Source organism: Haliotis rufescens, unplaced genomic scaffold (assembly GCF_023055435.1).
Source record: "Haliotis rufescens isolate VD_foot unplaced genomic scaffold, xgHalRufe1.0.p SCAF_49, whole genome shotgun sequence".
NCBI lineage: Eukaryota > Metazoa > Mollusca > Gastropoda > Lepetellida > Haliotidae > Haliotis > Haliotis rufescens.
The window spans coordinates 2,661,040-2,675,879 of record NW_025964212.1 but is presented as its reverse complement, the minus strand read 5'-3'; the positions used below and the strand labels follow the sequence as shown (position 1 = coordinate 2,675,879).

Genomic DNA, 14,840 nt, shown 5'->3' with positions numbered 1-14,840 from the left:
TTGTTTCAGTAGAGTGATGGGAAGATGAAGCCGACATGTGAACACTAATAATGCAAACAGTAAAACAAGGGATGGAATAAACTATCAATGGCAATCAACAAGGGTGCTAATTAGCAGTGTTAACAATGTAATTAGTGCCCTTTCCAGTGGATACCGGTGGATTTAGCCTGCCTATTGTTCTCCGCAAGCAGTTAGAATTAGCATATAGGCGCAACCAAAACTTGAATTTGAACAAATTAAGCGAGTTTTTATAACTTTCTAAATTGGAAGATTGGCGCTGCCCTGAGTTAGACACATTGTAGCAATATATCTCATTAAATTTGTTAATCTTATATAAAGTCAGGGAGAATATAAAGTTTGATAAAGAACTGAAAAATACACCTTACAAAACAATATACTATTTCTGCTGTAGTACTCAGATATAACATCTTGCTAATAACAGGAATAACTATAAACATAAGGCTCGAAATACTCCATCATTCATTAGTCAGTTAATATTTTACATCATCATTTTCAAAGTTTAACAGAGGTGAATTAACATTCTGACATAAATCTATTTCCCAAATAACCACAAGAAGGAATCCGATCTCATGTGAATCAATTAGTTCAGGGGAGGTAACCGCTATTCTCTGCGCACTAAATAATTTTTGCGCATGCCTGCGCATGTTGTTACCCAAAACAATAATGGCGGACCTTAGTTTCCAGTCAGAGTAACAGTCATGGAGTTAACGTGTGAAATATGGGTTTTTAAACCAGTGTATGTGGAAACATACTGACAGTTTTGAATTCTGTGTTTCTTTTGGATTTCACATAGAAGTAACAAGAAGAAATGCTCTCCGGCGGCTATTCGTATCCTTCAATGGCGTTGATAGTTTGAATGACTGAAAAAACCCAGTCATATGTCATGATTTCGGTTAGTTTATCCATTGTGACATTACATTTTCCGTTTAATATTTCGCACATTTCAAAGTTATAATATCCTCTACTGTTTTCCCACTAAACCCATAGTAGTGATTGTTTGATACGTCATCTATTTTCAGAAAAAGTAACCTTTTGGGGAATAATATGTCATAGACTGCAGTATTCTTTTCAGATACAGAGTCGGACCCTTTTTACATTTACACTTGAAGAAACAAATTTGTGGGTTGTGGTTTTGAATCTTTAACTTCAGTAGTATGACTGTGTGTGTGAGGTTGTGTGTGGTCAGACAGTCAGGCTTGTTTTGTTTGTTTGTGGTTAACCATGTTGATGCTGCCCTTAGCAGTATTCCAGCTAGGCTCAATGACAGTCTTTAAGTAATCGAGTATTTACCAGACATCCAGTGATTGACATGATGAGCATTGATCACACAATTGATGAGACTTGTAAGTGCAGCAGGTTCACCTCTTCGGTCATGTGGACAAGGCGTCCGATCTTGGATCAGGAGGTCCTTGGTTTGAATGCCATCAGGGCAATATGTTAGTTTGATTTTGGTGAGGGTACATTTGTGTATAGTGGGAGGTTCCTCGGGTACATTTCTGTTGTACATGTGCAGACAGTGACCCCAACAGCTTTGAGACGAGGTGAGGTATAACATCGCTTTCAAGAATATTTCAATTTTATTATAATGATGTACATGCACGCGTGTGTGAGTCTGATTATGTTAGCACTGATCCTTAACAACAGGTTGTTTGTTGTTTAATGACACAATATTCCAGCTACATGACGGTGGTCTGTAAATAATTTAGTCTGGGGTCAGTTCCACAAAGCTATCGCAGCACTAAGGTAACTCCCATACTTTAACATAGACCTATGCCTGTCGTTGCGCTAAGATCGCCTTGTAGAACGGGGGCCCTGGACCAGACAACCCAGTGATTGATGTCATAAGCATCAACCCACGCAAATAGGATAAAATTGGGATAAAATGACATGCATCAACCAAGTCAGCAAGCAAGACCACCCAATCCTGTAAGTCACCTCCCACGACAAGCATAATCACCTCTTATGACAAACATGGGTTGCTGAAGACAGATCTTCACTGGTCCTCAACAGCTAGCCAACAAACACAGGAAAATTGACTGTATGCATTTGTATGGATAATATGGTGGGGTAGCCTAGTGGTAAAAGTGTTCGCTCGTCACCGAAAAACCCAGGTTTGATTCCCCACATGGGTACAATGTGTGAAGCTCATTTCTGGTGTCCCCTGCTGTGATATTGCTGGAATATTGCTAAAGGCATCGTAAAACCATACTCACTTAGGTAGCTTGAAATAGCATTTGCTCCCGAAACCCTCAGATGTTTTTGAAAGGAAGCTAAAAATAGCACTGAGAACTTACACACCATTACAAAGGAAATGCCCAAATGGCAGAAGGTATCATGTCATTGGGATCAACATAGGATTTTAAATACAGGATGGGTATCAAGCCTCATGCCCTCCCCATTGGTTTCTTTGGTCCAGATTTGATATTTTTCTATAGCCAGGTGCGCGAAAGCTATGCCCGATTTTTTAAAAGTACTGATTTAATTTTACTGCATCTGCCATCTTGTTTATTTGACCTATTGACTTTTGCCATTGACTTATTACATTTCTTGGTGTGAATGTTGTCCAAACTGCACGAAATTGCTTAAAATGCAATCAAATGTTTTAAAAATTTATGGGGGGGCATGCCCCCAGACCCCCCTAGACTTTTCCTCTTTTTTTGGGAAAACCTGCTCACATCCCTGATCATTATTATCAAAATATTTTAAGAAATCTTATAAAATTACATTAATGGCAAATTAACATGTGGGTCAAGTATTTCGGACCACTAACTTTCTAAACCTGTAAGAACAACCTTACCACTGTCATCACCTTAACCACTGTGCCAGAAAGTGCTACCAGACCCTGGAGAGAGAGCAGGTGAATCATTTGAAGACCATGAAGCAGGTAGAAAAGGGAGACATCATTGCCCGCACCAGGCGACTGACCCAGGAGACCAACAAGAGGAGGAAGTAAGTCAGCTGTGCCAGTAGCAAGTGTGTTTTGTTTGTTTGTTTGTTTGTTTGTTTGTTGTTTAACACGGCCCTCGGCAATACTACAGCTTCATGATGGCGGTCAGTAAATAATCGAGTGTGGGCAGACAATCCAGTGATTGACATCATGAGCATCGATCCATGCAATTGGGATATGATGACATGCATCAACCAAGTCGGAGAGCCTGACCACCCAATCTCTTTGGTTGCCTCTTCAACAAGCATTATGAGCTTAGTCGTCTTTTTACGGCAAGCATGGGTTGCTGAAGAGCTATTCTAACCCCGATAGCAAGTGTGGGGCTGAACTGTCATCAAGGGCCCAAGGGCAGTGGGGTAGCCTAGTGGTTAAAGCGTTCACTCTTCACCCTGAGGCCTAGGCTCGATTCCCCTCATGGGTACAATGTGTGAAGCCCATTTCTGTTCCCCTGCCGTAATATTGCTGGAATATTGCTAAAAGCGGCATGTAATCAAACTCACTCACTGCCTCATTTTGCAAAGCAGTCTTAGCACAGTGAGACTTCACTCACTCACTCACTCTCACTGCCCAATTCTACAAAGCAATCTTAGTACTGTGAGACTCCACTCACTCACTCACCCACTGCCCCATTCTGCAAAGCAATCTTAGCACTGTGAGACTTCGCTCACTCACTCACTCACTCACTCATTCACTCACTCACTCTACAAAGCAATCTTAACACTGTGAGACTTCACTCACTCACCCACTCACTCTACAAAGCAATCTTAGCATTGAGACTTCACTCACTCAGTCTACAAAGCAATCTTAACACTGACTTCACTCACTCACTCACTCTACAAAGCAATCTTAGCACTGTGAGACTTCTCTCACTCACTCTACAAAGCAATCTTAACACTGACTTCACTCACTCACTCACTCTACAAAGCAATCTTAACACTGAGACTTCACTCACTCACTCTACAAAGCAATCTTAGCACTGTGAGACTTCACTCACTCACTCACTCACTCACTCAATCTACAAAGTAATCTTAACACTGAGACTTCACTCACTCACTCATTCTACAAAGCAATCTTAGCACTGTGAGCCTCTGACTTGCAATTGGATGAGAAATGTATTGTAGTAATGATCTAATCCCTAGTGGTGCAATACTGTGCCATGTGGGATGGGATGCTGATTCAATCTTGGGCCGGACAGTGTAATCATGTCCCAGTGCCACACCAGACCTAGCAGGACTGACTGGTATTGCAAGGAAAGCCATCAATGATATTGGTTCGAAAGCTCAATTAACCAGAAACATTTTGAAATAAGTGTCACAGCCATGCATTGAAGTAACCATGGTGTTGCAACCATTTTTTGTATTGCAGAGCGCAGGCCCAGAAAAGGAAGTATGAGGTGAAAAGAGAGGAGAGAAGGAGACAGGAAATCCTGAACCAACGTCACGAGGAACAGCAAAGGGCCACAGAGAAGTACCAGCGCTCCACCATCCCCTCCAGCAGATCAAGCAGCCGTAGGTCCTCCCCAACACACACAACCACCGGGATAGAAGAAGCCTTGAAGCTCATCAGAGGAACTCCACCACTCTCACGACAGAGCAGCCTCACATCAACTGGCAGTCACAAAGGGAAGACCTCTCCTCGAGCATTTGGGACATACAACCACGATCCACTAAATCGACCTTACTTTAACAAGTACTCCAGTCTACATTTGAGACCACAGTCTCCATCCGAGCGTGCCCAGGAACATGCAGATCTGCGTGACAAGTCGCTGCGGAACTATACCGACAGCCGGAGTCTGTTTGAGCAGCAGCTGGAGCAGCATCAGCAGCTTCTTTTGGAAGATCAGAAAAAGTCCCTCCACATCTTCAACCAGGCCATTCAGCGTGAGATGGATGCAGATGCCAAACTGGAAGGCACTGAGGAGGATGAGGAAGAAATGTCATGGATGAATCGAAGTGACAGTTTGTCTAGTGTTGACAGTCTAGATGTTTCCAGAGAGTCAGTCGGGAAAGACAGACCTCAAACAGCAAGTGCAGCCACAAGGTCCAGATCTTATCCTAGACCTGTCCCACCTAAGGCCACACCAATTGTTGGGAGAGTGGCTCCAAATAGTGCTAGTGTTAACATGACAGATGACTCCTTAGAGTCAAAACCATTCCAAGTGGAATATCATGCCAAACCTCCTGCAACGAATTATGACAGAGGTGCAGTTATTGGGCCGATTTTAAACAATAGGAATCAGGAACTGTCTTTTGTTCTTCATCCTCAACACCAGGAAACGTCTCATTCCTCAGCTGTGGTGATGGGCCAGCAACATCAGATGCACCAGATGGGGCATGCAGCAAGTACAGGGGGTTACCCTGTTCAGCTGGCGCAGTACCCCAGCCATGTAACCTCCAACCTTCCCATCTTCTCGCCACCCACCTTGGCAGACAACACAGGGGTGCTGAATCAGCCCAGTACAAGTGCTGGGTATGTTCTACCATCGAGTCTGAACCAGAAACACGATTACTCCCAGGCTACCACGGTGTCTACACTCTCCCTCACCAATCCCAGCAGTCAGAGCAGTCCATCGTACACACCGGCGCCTGTCTGCCAACAAAACCTACCCCCTGCAGCCAGCGCTGTGGACCCGCCACCATCAAACCCAACGCCGGTTTCCTCTACACTGGCAGCAACTGTCTGCACTACAAGTTCCCGCCCACGCCCTATTCCTGCTGTTGCGCAAACAGGAAGCAAACACAGTGTCAGCAGCACAACTCCATCAAAGGGGACAGAAGCGGGGAATATTGTTAATGGAACTCTTGGACTGGTTCATGGTAAGCTGTCAATTCTTGCCAATATTGAGGCAGTAGCCAACGGTAACCAGCCAAGCAAGGAACCAGGCGTCCAGACGACCAAAACAATGCCTAAGAAATCTGCTTCTGATTTTGAAGCTAGAGAGGTAAAAGGTATTCTGAAAAGGCCAGAACCCAGCAAACTGAAGAAGGTGGCATCCACAGGAAACTTGCAGAACACTGGACTACGAGTGAAAGACAGCATCGAGGTTGCCAGGGGTAACCACAGATCTGATCAAAGCAGAAAAGGAAAAGGGGTGAGGGATCTTTTTGTAGCTGAGCTTTGGGATTAACATGACATTTGACCCTTGAACTTACACTTTAGGTGCATGACTCCTTGTCCTCCATGACAATAATCTTATGGTGTCTATACAATGGGTGCTACTTCCTCCCACTCCTGTTTCATAGTACTTATTCAGCATGTTCAGCGTTAGAAATTGGCACTAGTCCTTGCCAAACCATCTTCCTGAGGCAAGAGAGTTAACTGACTATAAATGTCCAATTTTTTAACTTATCCTGCATTACTCCGTATTGCATTTACTGCTATGTTTGACAGAGAGACGAACTGTGTGAGATCCAGCTGCTGAAGAAAGTTGTCCCAACCAGCCCAGGAGGCAGCGCCCTCTCACAGTCGGCACGTGACCCGGAAGTCATGACGTCACACCAAAAGACATAACTGCTTTGTCACCTCCACGGACGGACGTACTTTGTATCCCTTGTGGAAATTAAAGCTTATTATTTGTTTTTTATATTTTGCGTGTTTCTACATTCATTATATGCTGCTACATTGTTACCTGTTATGGGCCGTGACCTTAGGGTCTTCCCATTCGTAAATTGTAACGTTTATCGCTCGTCTGTGGCTCACGTCACAGTAATTTACGGGCGCAATGTTGTTCCCGCCATTTTGTTTTCTTTCCCGCCATTTTGGCCATTCACCACGTGGCCACGTAATGTCGTGTTCTGCGTTTTGAATTCTCTCTTTGGCTTGGGTAATACATTACATTTATGTATGTTGTTTTGGTGTGCTTAAAGCCTTGCCTTTTCGCTACCTCTAAGCGTAATTGTTTCTTCTCATAAACTTCAATATAATACGAAGTTTATGAGTTACATTATGTCTCCCGTACTCTGTGGTTTTGCCACATGGTTACGTGTTTGCTTAAGGCTTTGCCTTTTCGCTCCCTTTTAGCGTACTTGTTTATCTCATAAACTTTAATAAAATATACTGTTTTTGAGTTACTTTATGCTTCCCATACTTTGTGATTGGCCACACATTATGCTTCCCGCACTTTGTGGCTTTGCCACATAGTTATGTTTTGCTTAAATTCCAGATTTTCTGCCTCGCTGCACTTGTTGCCGCGGGAACAAATCTGGCCGGGGCCGCCCCTTTCTGCCGTGATTGTACGACGCCCTGTACTTTCACAAGGCAGTGCCGATGTTGCAGTCATTCGTCGCTGTGATCCTTCAGCTCATGCGAGTATCCAGGACACACCTCGCTCAACGTGCTCGTCGACCCCCACCTACGTTGACGGCAGCAGCGCTCAGCGGAGCTTCACGGCGGCTCCCAACGTAGAGTCTGCCTCCCATGGCACGACATACGACCGTTCACGGTCTCCTACTCCACTGGCGGCTCCAGCGCTCCCAACGTAGAGTCTACCTCCCATGGCACGACATACGACCGTTCACGGTCTCCTACTCCAGCGGCGGCTCCAGCGCTCCCAACGTAGAGTCTGCCTCCCCTGGCACGACATACGACCGTTCACGGTCTCCAACACCGTCAACGCTGATGTCTCCGGCGCCCCCGCGCCCCCGGCGCCTCCGGCGCCTCCGGCGCCTCTGATGACACGGCGCTCCCGGCGCCTCCGGCGCCTCTGATGACACGGCGCTCCCGGCGCCTCCGGCGCCTCTGATGACGCGGCGCTCCCGGCGCCTCCGGCGCCTCTGATGACGCGGCGCCTCCGGCGCCTCTGATGACACGGCGCCTCTGATGACACGGCGCTCCCGGCGCCTCCGGCGCCTCTGATGACGCGGCGCTCCCGGCGCCTCCGGCGCTTCTGATGACGCGGCGCCTCCGGCGCCTCTGATGACACGGCGCCTCCGGCGCTTCCGATGACGCGGCGCCTCCGGCGCCTCCGGCGCCTCCAATGACACGGCGCCTCCGGCGCTTCTGATGACTCGGCGCCTCTGACTCGGCGCTCCCGGCGCCTCCGATGACTCGGCGCCTCTGATGACTCGGTGCCTCCGGCGCTTCCGATGACTCGGCGCCGCTGATGTCTCGGCGCTCAACAAGCTTCATGACTTGTTCATGACAAGCTGATGACTCGGCGCTCCCGGCGCCTCCGATGACTCGGTGCCACCGGCGCCTCTGATGACTCGGCGCCGCTGATGTCTCGGCGCCTCTGATGTCTCCGCGCTCCGGCGCCTCCGCATCCTCTGATGTCTTCGGCGCTCAACAAGCTTCAGATCAACAAGCTTTATCAAGCTCAGATCAACGAGCCGACCATCCGATCTTCTACTGCGGCTTAAGGGGCACCATCGGCAATCGCCTCCCCGGCGCCACTGCCCTCTTCTCTTGCTGCCGTCTCATAACTCGTCACACGGAGAAGCATGGTGAAACAACTGTCGCCGCTCCTGTCGCTACTCTCCCGTCGGTCTTCGGGATCGTGACTATCGTACTACTTCCTGGGTGGAATCATTTCAACCAATAGACAGTTGGTCTGATTCAGCTTGCCCACTGAGACGTTATCCATAATCCCGTCGTTTAAAGCGCTATGATTCCGGAGAGATGACCTGCGGGTTTCCATCGAAACAGAGCGCCATGTGAACAGCGTCTGTATCAGATTCGATGACGACATCCACTTACAAAGAGTTTACTTCGTCGACATCGCAGACATCAACGCTGTTCTACCCTACCCTAGCGCCAGCGTTCCTGAGAGAGACTCTTCCTCGGCGCTCCCCGGGTTTTACACGACGCCCATGGGGTTCCGTGTTTTATCGCAAAACTCGGGTACACCACTTGATCGTCTCTCACACAGTTCATTGAGGATTGTCTGTGTGTGGAGTTTGCACCTCAGTTCCGACTCCAAGGCGGTTTTCTCGGCTACTGCGCAGAGTGATTTACATGTCACGTGTCAAGTACTCGGACTGTCAACAACTCCGACCGGATTTAGGTCAACTTACCATGGCAAGGGGTGCCATGTATTTCTACAGATTGGTTTCCATGTCTACCTGTACGCTTGGTGATACCACTCAACCAGGCGCCTGTCGCAGTCCATCCATGCACGGATGTTGGAAACAATAGACCTCCTCTACCAACACGGCTGTCACGAGGAACCTTGTTTCATCATTCTCTTTCAGATTAAATCCTCCTTGGGGCACTTATTGCATTTTCCTGGCTCAAGAAAATCTACATGACATAGTTGTAACCATTTTCCTTAATAAAAATTGTTACCACACAAAAAACTTTGTTTTTGTATGATATACGTCCACCCTTATGGTGCCTCACCCTCCACGGCGCGTCACGCCAAGGGAAGCAACTCTCACCCAAATCACTTTCCTTATGTCATCTGACAAAGACAGACGTGCTGTTTTTTTCAAGACAATATAAAGACAAGATTATCGTTTGTACAAGAACCATGGCAGACCAAACTGTATGTATGGTACATTTCTTTCATGCAAAGGCGTAATACCTCGCATTGTAAAGTTATAAAGTTGTAATTATGTGACACGTGTACGATACCTTTGAAATAAGGCCGTCGTAGCGTCCATTTTGTAGTGCCACGTATGATATATGTAACACCAGGGCCATCAAAAACGGCTTCGGTTTTTTAATCTATATCATCGGGCTTTAGCCTACAATCTTTTCCTTTAAATAAACCCAAGGTGGTGTGTTAATTATTTTAAATTACACTTACCTTTTTTACGGGTTTTCTACACCTTCGCGCGTAACACGCCCACTTTGGTGTTATAATTATACTACGACATTGGCTATTAGTATCGCGTTACCAATCGCATTCTAAATTACGCCTTTGCTTCTAGTTACACAATTTATGCACGTATCTTTCCGATCTTTCAATCGCACTGATACACTTTATTACCCTTCCCGCCAAACTCAAAAATTACGGTCTTTTTTACAGACCTTCAAACTGTGTACGGGGTGCTCGGCTTCGATTCCCCCCCAAGACAGGCATGATACCTGCATAAAGTGTTTGGCCGAAGACGGGCATGACGATGGGTCATGCCCGATCTGTGTTGCATTTACACCACGGGCGCAAAAAAAGAGAAATGTGGACCTCTTACACTTTAAGGGTCTATTGAAGGCGGGGGTGGACATTAGGTCGGCAAAGACCGCCCCGCCCCCCTCAAAAAAAGTAAGAAAGGGTAAAAAGGCAGCTGAGACTGTCTCCTCCGCTCCCTCCCCGGGGGCCGGGGGAGAAGGCTCTAGGGTCCCCGTCACAATCACTGCACCCTCTCCTGCACCGTCTTTGGCAGACATCTCTGCCTTGTTGAGGTCGCAGATGGCGTCGATGATGGAGGAGGTAAAGTCTCAGCTCCGAGAGGAGTTGCGGACCGAGCCTTCCCCGTTGTCGGCGCCGGACGCGGCTTCGAGACCTTGTGATATGCCCGGCGTCGGCCGAGGCAGGCCACTTGGTCTCGGGGACGAACTCAGACCGGGCTTCGGCGCCGGCTCGAGGTCGCTCCCCAGCGGAGGGGTGGCGGGCACTGGCCCGTTCACTACCGACGCACAGTTCTCCCTAGCGGAGCCAGACGCCTCTTCCGAGGCCGAGGCTTCCTCTAGCGGATTTCTAGCCCAGAGCCAGGTGGGTTCCCTTGAACCCCCGGCACCTCGGGACCGGGACTCGGCTTCGGGCCGGGTGCAGCCCGGGGATGCGAAGGCCCAGGCCTTCGGGCGTCCCCTTCCGACTTCGTCTGCCTCTTCTCTCGGGGAAGAGTCGATTAATTTCGGCTCGGAATCGAGAGAGGAGGAGTGGATGGAGGAGGGGGGAGACGACTCGGAGACCTCGGGAATATTTTCCTTCGTTTCCTCGTTGAGGCATGTACGGGACAAAATTGTCCAGGTACTGCCTCAGGTGGCTGCGCCCATGCCCCAGTCGGATCCGACTGAGTTCCGCCTTCCGGGGGACGCTTTTGCTCCGAGCAAGGCGCCCCAGGTGCGGCTCCGTATTCTGTCTTCATTGGTGCATGAAGTCATCAACCCTCTGTTGTCGGGTGCCCGCAGGAAGTTCGACCTGCCCGAACTTATTAAGCGGTACCCGTTAGCAGAGGATGGTGATTTTGAGGTACCGGTGGTGGACGAATGCGTCTGGACCTCCGTTACCCTGGGGGGGTCTTCGACCCCCAACTTGGCTAAGGTCAAGCAGGGCCGGCGGTTGCCACCCTTTCCCGCGTGCGGTACGGAGCTGAAGGCTGCTTACGTTTGCTTCGAGGAGCAATATCGTAACGCATGTCAGCAGCTCCGGGTGTCCGTACACTCCGCTTATCTGTCGGCCGTACAGAGGGAGTTAGCGGGAGAGGGGCCGGCCGACTCTTCGGAGTTGGCCGCGCAACTGACGGAGGTACATAGTCATCTTGCGAGGGACGCTATTCGTAGCTGTGCCTCGCAGATGATGTGCGCAGTCATGGGCATGCGCAGGCTGTGGATGTCGGTATCCAAATACTCGGCTTCCACACGCCAGGATCTACTTGCTTTGCCTTATAAGATGGGTGCCACCCTCTTCCCTGGGGCTCAGCAGGTGGTCCGAGAGGCCGCACAGTTGTATGCCTCCATCAAGGATTCTAAGGCCTTGTTGGAGGTACCATGCGTTAAACCGCGTAAGCGGACCTCTCCACTTGCTTCCTCCTACGCTGACGCGCCGGGTCAGAAGTCTGCACCTGCTTGGAAGCAGCCGCTTCCTTCAGGTAAGGGCGCCGGGAGGAGCAAGAGAGGCAGGGGCCGGGGCAGGGCAGCTGGTCGAGGCCAGCAGCCTTTTCGCGGGGCCGGGAACCCATCGGGTTCCCATTAGCGCCCGAAGCGCCCCGGGCGGACCCACGGTCGCATGTTTTCGAACTGCCGACAGCCGGGGTCTGCTGCCTCAAGCCGGATGTCCCCGTAGGCGGCCGACTGGCTCTATTCCTGCAGGAATGGGAGACAGTCACATCCAATCCCTGGACCCTGTCCACTCTAAGGGATGGCCATTTGCCTCGGTGGAAACATCATCCGCCCCCCTTCTCCGGGATAAAGCACACTCCGGTGCCTGCTACCCTGGAGAGGGCGGAATTCCTCCGTGCCGAGGTCGACGCACTTCTTATGAAGGCTGCGATCGAACCGGTTCCCGTGGGACAGGAAAGCGAGGGCTTCTACTCGACATATTTCCTAGTCACCAAAAAAGACGGAGGGTTCAGGCCTATTCTCAATCTGAGAAGGCTGAACAAACTTATAGAGGTACCGTCCTTCAGGATGGAGACACTGCGCTCGGTGATCTCAGCTGTCGAGACCGGAGAATGGCTAACGTCAATAGACCTAAAAGACGCCTATCTCCACGTACCCATACACCCCGAGTTCAAGAAATACCTCAGGTTTTCTTTCGACGGGAGGTGTTATCAGTTCAGGGTTCTACCATTCGGGATCGCTACGGCCCCGAGGGTGTTCACCAAGCTGATGTTGATTCCCGCCCAAGTGGCCAGGTCAAAAGGTCGGTTCTGCCATCCGTACCTCGACGACTGGTTACTAAGAGCTCTATCGCAATCCCTGAGTCAGATAGCTACACAACAAGTGATAGATATTCTGATCACTCTAGGGTGGATAGTCAATCTCAAGAAGTCAGATCTGAGCCCTACTCAGAATCTAGTCTTCCTAGGGGCGAATTTCAACACGGTGAGCGGACTTGTATCTCTGTCACAAGATCGCAGTACCAAGGTCAGAAGTGTTACTTCCCAGTTCCTTCTGTCCGCCAGTCACACTGCTCGTACATGGCTCCAGTTACTGGGCAACATGGCGGCGACAGTGGATGTGGTTTGGCGGGCGCGCTTGAGAATGAGACCCATTCAACAAGCGCTCCGTCGACTTTGGGTGAACTCGGAAGATCTCGAGACTGTTCTCGAGACTCCGCAGTGGCTCAATGCACACCTTCAGTGGTGGACCGAGGTCGGGAATCTGTCCCGGGGGCTCCCCCTCGACACTCCCGTGCCGTCTCTCACAGTTCAAACAGACGCGTCACTCTCCGGCTGGGGAGGCGTTCTGAACGATCACACTGCCTCGGGACTATGGTCCCAGCAGGAGATCAAACTGCATATCAATGTGCTAGAACTGAGAGCGGTCAGGTTGGTGTTCCAACGCTTCCTGGATCTGCTTCGTGGCCAAGTGGTGCGTCTAGAGATGGACAACCAAACGGCGATGACTTACATCCGGAAGCAGGGGGGAACGGTGTCTCCGTCGCTTCTCCAAGAGACGTGGCAGTTCCTCCTATGGTGCGACTCACACGTTATCAGGGTGCTACCTGTTTATCTCCCGGGGGTAGACAACGTCCGTGCGGACGCTCTGTCTCGCCGGATCCTCGCTCCTCACGAGTGGAGGCTCGACCCGGGGATATTCGGGATTATCTCCCAGTTATACGGGTCGTTCCAGGTGGATCTGTTTGCGTCTGGGGTGAATCACCAGACACCAACGTTCTGCTCCCGAGTCCCCGACCCGAGGTCGGTGGCACCGGACGCCTTCCAGCTAGATTGGACGGACAGAATACTGTGGGCATTCCCCCCAGTACCTCTGATTTCCAAGGTCCTGTCTCAGCTAGCCACTCAGCCTGCGCGACTACTTGTGCTCCTGGCACCCCTTTGGTCGGCGCAGAGTTGGTTTCCAGTCATACTCAGGTTTCTGGCTCAGCCTCCTGTTCTATTACCTTTACGACCGGACCTCCTATCCCAGAACGAGGCCCTCCACCCGAATCCCAGGATTCAGTGGGTGGCTTGGCCACTGTCCGGAATCGCCTCCAGGAGAGCGGTATTCCTGCACGAGTTGCAGACACAATACTGGCTTCGCGGAGGGATTCGACAAACGTTCAGTACGAGGATAGATGGGCCTGCTATGCGCGCTGGTGTGTCGATAGAAGGATTGCAGATCCCTTTTCTGCAGATCTCGTAGCCGTACTTGAGTTCCTCCAGTCGCGACTAGATGTCGGCCTGGCCGCATCGACAGTCCGGGGGTACTCTACAGCTATCGCTGCCTTTCACGTCCCCGTCGACGGGGCACTTTTGGGTGCGCACCCATTAGTGCAGCGTTTTTTAGCAGGTGTGGACAGGATCCGACCGCCTGTCCGGCGGATCAGTCCCCCTTGGGAATTGTCAATCGTTCTTGATTGGCTGTCCGGTCCTTCCTTTCGGGATCTGTCGTCTCTCTCTCTTCAGCTGTTGAGCTGGAAGACGGCGTTCCTTGTGGCGGTAACGTCCGGCAGACGGGTAGGCGACATTCACGCAATGTCAGCCGATCCCGAACTAACTGTCTTTCACCGGGACAGGGTCAGTATTCGCCTGCCGGACTCTTACCGTCCTAAGGTCGCACACGCCTTCCACGTGACGGCTCCTATTGAGCTACCTGCTCTTTCACAGCCTTCCTCGTCGGGGACCACTACAAGACATGCTCATGTATTGGATGTCCGCAGGACCCTTAAGTCCTATATCAGCAGAACTAAGGGTATCCGTAAGGATAATCAACTATTTTGCTGTTATGGCGGTAGGAAGGCTGGCTCACCTGCGAGCAAACAAACTATCTCGCGGTGGATAGTCTCTACTATATGTACGGCGTACACGCTTCAAGGCAGGGACCCCCCTACCAAGTTGAAGGCTCATTCGGTTAGAGCAGTGGCTACGACACAAGCGTATGCTGCGGCTCTGCCCATTGAGGAGATCTGCTCCGCGGCTATTTGGAGCCAGCCGAGCACGTTCATCAAACATTACCAACTCGACAAACACTCAAGCGAGCGTGCTCGGTTTGGTCAGTCAGTTCTCCGAACTGGGCAAAGTACTACATCTCTAGCCGATTGAGCCTT

At 50.2% G+C, this 14,840-nt stretch overlaps 1 protein-coding gene across 2 annotated transcripts in view; it reads left to right on the top strand.

Moving 5' to 3' along the window:
* Positions 1–668: 668 nt before the first annotated feature.
* Positions 669–14,840, top strand: part of LOC124115684 — a 38,042-nt gene continuing 23,870 nt past the window's right edge. For both annotated transcript variants that reach the window (XM_046476762.2, XM_046476763.2), the window contains exons 1-3: positions 669–849; positions 2,848–2,970; positions 4,334–6,059. In XM_046476762.2, the coding sequence (XP_046332718.2) occupies positions 830–849; positions 2,848–2,970; positions 4,334–6,059 (1,869 nt within the window). In that variant the 5' untranslated portion in view covers positions 669–829. The remainder of the gene's footprint in view (positions 850–2,847; positions 2,971–4,333; positions 6,060–14,840) is intronic.